The sequence below is a fragment of the Sesamum indicum genome, linkage group LG7 (genome assembly GCF_000512975.1).
Source record: "Sesamum indicum cultivar Zhongzhi No. 13 linkage group LG7, S_indicum_v1.0, whole genome shotgun sequence".
NCBI lineage: Eukaryota > Viridiplantae > Streptophyta > Magnoliopsida > Lamiales > Pedaliaceae > Sesamum > Sesamum indicum.
The window spans coordinates 9,389,972-9,395,425 of NC_026151.1; the positions used below are offsets into that span (position 1 = coordinate 9,389,972).

Genomic DNA, 5,454 nt, shown 5'->3' on the forward strand with positions numbered 1-5,454 from the left:
CTCAAGTCATATATATTGATATTCCTCCTACTGTATTTTGACATTTTTTTATACTAAATTAACATAAATGAAAATTACTCTAATTAAATTTAAAAGATGATTTAGGGAGTTTGGTGGATCACTCATCACATCAAACTTACATAGTACGATATAGGACCACTAAATTGGTTGTGGTGTTGTTATTCATAACTATTTTAATACACAGCTTTCTTACACTACTAATAATACAAATTAAACATTACCCAAAAACTCATCTCTTTTCCAAAGGACTATTAAAATTAATTCCCAGACTTGTCTGTTTACACTCCAATTCGTAATCTATCTTTTATAGAAATTATGTGCCATTATAAGTCACTTCATCTTCCCTACCTAACCAAATAATTGAACATCTATACAATTATATATATATATTAGTATTTTACACATTAAATCACTATCGAATTATTTTTGAATTATTTTCTTAATAAGTGATGAATTTAAATTAAAAGTAGAGTATAAATTAATATATATATATATATGTAGTAGATACACAATAAGTATAATATGCTTCTTAAAAGAAATTGATAAATATATATACATATGCTTAACCAAAAGTTAAATATTTGTAGAAAAAAATATATTTTATCATACTTTTAAAGAAAATATGTAAAAAATCGATATGTAATTATTCATTTTTATCTGAAAGAATAAATAGTTAACAACTTAATTTTATTATCAAATTAATAAAATATTTTCATGAATTTTTTTTTGCGTATTTATTGTACTTATTTATTAATTAATTTTGAATTTATAAAAAAATAAAATTCGAACTATTTAACTCACTAATTATATTTTATTTTATTATCAATAAAAATATAAATTTTTTAATTAAGAAATTTTAATTAAACTTAAAGTGCAAAAATTACTAAAAAAACAAGAATTTCTTTGAACTAAATATATATACATTATACAAGGGCAATTTTGTCTTAAAAATTAATTATAGGGGAAAAGTATTGCATTTGTTAGTTTAGGAGGGTAATTATTATATGATAAATGATTCAGGGGCAACATGTATTTTACCCTAAAATATTTATAAAATGTCAGTAAAAATTATCAAATGTCAATAATTGTAATTTTTATAAATAATTTAAATAAAATTAAAAGAGCTTATAAGCCATGATATACTCTTTTGAATCATATAATTTTATTTTTAACAGATTATCCAATAATATCTTACAACATTCATATAAAATATTATAAAAATTTATAAAACGTCAGTTATTGTAATTTTGTAACTAATGTAAATAAAATTAAAAGAGCTTGTAAGCCATAATATATCCTTTTGAATCATATAATTTTATTCTTACAAGAATTCATCTACTACTCTGTAATATCTTATAATTTTCAGATTATTTTATAAAATTTATGAATACGGAAAAAAATATGGATAATTACATTCTCCACATTTGAGGAGATGGGAGTATAATTATTCCAAAAGAATATGAATGGGCTAGCTAAAGGCGACGCCCAAGAAAAGCTGCGGCCCAAATTCCAAACCCAGCCCACCCCATCCCCCCTAATTTCGCTACCCGTTCCACGTAGCAAACTGACTCTATCCTCACCATTCTCACAGCTCCACAACTCCAGTTCAAAGTCCGCCATGCCGGGTCCGGTTGTTGAAGAAACTGAAGCCCAGAGCAAGTTTCAGGTACCCATTTCAATTTCCTTCTTTTTTTTTTTTTTTGTATATATTTAGAGTTATATCCGTTGAAATTAAACGTCCGTTCGCGCATTTTTTCATCAAGGATGAGCCACTGGTAGAGGACGTGAAGGAAGATGATGACCATGAAGATGACGCCGATGACTCGGATGATGATGATGATGATAAGGATGATGGTAGCCCAGGTTTGTTTTTGACCTTTTTTTCGTTTTTTTATTTTTTTTTCCCATGTTTATTCACACTCTTGGCGGGTAGCATGATACGGAATTCGAGAATGGGTGGAATAATGAGGAAAGAGATTCTGGGTTGGAAGCATGTTTTGTTATAAGATTGGAATTTGATTGTTTGGTCAAATACCCGTTTGCTCCCGTTAATACATGAATTGTTGTGTAGGTGTTCTCTTTTTTTGAATTCATGTGATGGGGTTTTGTTACATAACAGAAGAGGTGATGCAGTTTTTCTTGAAAATTGTCGTGAATTTATGGATTTTTGGAGATGGAGGTTTTTTCATAGATTTTTGTCGTTTCATCTATGACAGTTGATTATGATTGCGTTCAGTATCTGATTATGAACCTTGTGTGTTGAGATTGTTGGTTTGGGTTTTGCAGATTGTGTTCTATTCTATTTGTGTTCTGCGGAATCGGAAAAACTTCTGTGGTAATGCTTGATTCCGAATTAGTATTAGTGTGTATGAATCAATGTAGTTGTTCGTTGGTGATCGTTTTAGAGTCCTTTTACGTTTTGATCGTCTTACGATTAGTGTTTACGGATTGATGTCATTGTTTGTTGGTGCTCGTTTTAGAGTCCTTCTATGTTTTGATCATCTTAGGATTAGTTTTATGGATTGATGTTATTGTTTGTTGGTGCTCGTGTTTAGAATCCTTTTACGTTTTGATCGTCTTAGGATTAGTGTTGGCTGGTGTGGTGGGCTTGATGGTGTTATCGTGTTGGAAAATCAAACAGGTGCAAATGACAGTTCTAAACAGAGCAGAAGCGAAAAGAAGAGTCGGAAGGCCATGTTGAAACTTGGAATGAAACCTGTGGCGGGTGTGAGTCGTGTCACGATTAAGAGAACCAAAAACGTAACTCAATCACCATTATTCGTTCACATTTTCGTTTTATTTTTTCTGTCGTGCTGTTTTCGTCAAGCCCGTTATTTTGCAGGTACTGTTTTTCATCTCAAAACCGGATGTTTTCAAGAGCCCCAATTCTGAGACTTATGTCATTTTCGGAGAGGCCAAGATCGAGGACTTGAGCTCTCAGTTGCAGACACAGGCTGCTCAGCAGTTCAGGTTGCCTGAAATGAATTCTACAATGGCAAAGTCAGAAGCAGCTGCCACGGCTTTGACTGCTCAAGCGGACGAGGAAGAGGAGGAAGTCGACGAGACGGGCGTTGAGCCTCGGGACATCGATTTGGTTATGACACAAGCAGGAGTGTCTAGGACCAAGGCTGTCAAGGCTCTGAAGACTCACTCTCAAGACTCATAGTGGAGACATTGTTAGTGCCATCATGGAGTTGACAACCTGAACGTTTTTGTTTTTCCTTACGAGGACATTCTAACCTGATCCGTTTGATTGGACCTAAACCAATTATACGATAAGTGCAATACACTTACCGTATGGTTGATATACAGTTAAAGAAAAGTGACCAATCACATTACAAATGTATCACACCTACTATATGATTGGTTTAGTACGGGCAGATTTAATTTGGGCAAAAATTTTCCTTCATTTAGTATAGGACCGAACATTTCATTCTTTTCTTAGATGATTTTTGGAACAAATGGTGCAATGTTTATTCCTTTCTTGATGCTACGCTATAAAAATAAAATTGATTGGCGATTTTCCTATTCGAGTTAGGAAAGAGTTCCAGAAATTAGAGGGAGAAGATTGATTTTCTTTGAAGATGTTGCTTGCCCATTCCCATGTTTGTAGCACTAAACATCTTGGTACGATTTGTTTCCTAAAAATAAAGATCAGCCAACACTTGCCACTCATCCAAACCCTTCACTAATATTTGCTAAAATTTAAAAGATATATTTTCCACTAAAAAAAATTTAAAAAAAAGTTTAGCTTTCCACGTTTAATATGGTTATGATTTTATTATCCTATATACTAATTTAATTGTTTTTGAAATATGAGCAATTAAGTTCATTAACTCACTCTGAGAGTTTACCTCTTTTCTTTAACATTGTAAAGAACCTTGCTAGAGATTATCATCCCGAATGTTGCGTTCTCTTCCACTTTTTTAATACCTATTTTCATTATTCAGACAAGATTACCGGCTCGTGTAAGTAACTTTGTTTATTCTTGATAAATGATCGTTTCATTTAAAAGTTTAAATTGGCGGAGAGGAAAATAATTTAATATTAATATCTTAACATGCCTTCTGAGCACATGAAACTTTCTTTTATAAATGGGAGATAATGAGATTCAAACCTCGAATTTCTTATCTGGTTTGACTATAATACTATATTAAACGAGTACGTCATTCTAAAATTGAAACTATTAGAAAAAGGAATGTATCGCTGTTCTTGGAATTTCCTCGAGGGAACGTCTACTTTTCTATGAAGTCCCTTTTTTGACATTCTCCTATGAGTACATTTCTTTAAAGCTACGTACATTTGGATCGATGGCTGAATTCTTCGAATTTATTTGAATTATTTAAATTTTAAAACCTTTTGATATAATTTTTTTTAAAAAAAAATTCTCCGGATCTTTTCATTAAATCTAAATCCATCAGCCTAAATGTAATAAATTCAAGACTATTGAAAAAGACAAACTAATTTGAAGCTGAATTTAAAAGTTAAGAGAAAAAAAAATGTGGAATTATGCTATTTTAGAGGGATCTAAGTGCAATCAATCAAAATCATAATTACTAATTAAAGTGCGGCAAATTTCAATGTTCATTTACTGAGTTTTCACTCAATATTATGATCATGGCAATTCCAGAATAAAGAGACATAACATCAAAGAATGTCGTACCGTCCAAACAACTTTTATACAGATAAGCTCTTTTAAATATTTTATAAAATGTTTAGGAGTTTATAAGATGCGTATAATAGCTGCATTGATTAATTCTATATTTCATATTCTGTACTTAAACGGGTAAGTGAGTTTATATTGAGTCAGATGTTTGCGGTTAAAAAAAAACTCAAAAATTGAGAAAATAAATTCAAAATACTCAATTAATGTTTAAAAGGATCTGAAATTCATCCAAACACAGCCTAATATGATGTGATTGTACGTCATGCTTTGACTATTGTTCAACCCCCCTGATGAGAGAGTGACTTGTAACCTAATCAACTACAATTATTTCATCATTTTGGGGAAATTGGTTCAATCACTAATTGAACAAGTGGGAATTGTTAAGAGTTTTATATACGTCCCAATTAAAACCTAATTATTGCATCATGCAATTTCTCAGTGCTGTATTTACCACTGTATAGATGGTTTTCGGCTCGATTTTTTTAAAATATTTTATAAGTTGCATACCATATTTTAAAAGCTGATAAGATATTAAATTATATTTTAAAAAAATTAAATATTTAAAATATTAAAATTTATAAGATATTTCATATCTTAACAAATGTTAGGGACTTGAGGTATTTTCTCTTTTCTGAATGCAAGAAAATTTAAATAATAATAGATTTTTTTTTAAATTTGAGAGAAAGAGAATGTATGTATGAATGACAATATTTTTGTTTTATAAGATATTTTAAGGAACTACTTATAAGCCAAACAGCCTCTTAATC

At 30.7% G+C, this 5,454-nt stretch overlaps 1 protein-coding gene across 1 annotated transcript; it reads left to right on the forward strand.

Moving 5' to 3' along the window:
• Positions 1,559-3,162, forward strand: LOC105166795 (nascent polypeptide-associated complex subunit alpha-like protein 2; the record flags this gene model as incomplete). Its single annotated transcript, XM_011086279.2, is given in 4 exon segments — positions 1,559-1,687; positions 1,785-1,884; positions 2,663-2,781; positions 2,864-3,162. Coding segments are annotated over 4 exon segments (566 nt in total), but the record flags the coding sequence as incomplete, so codon positions are not given.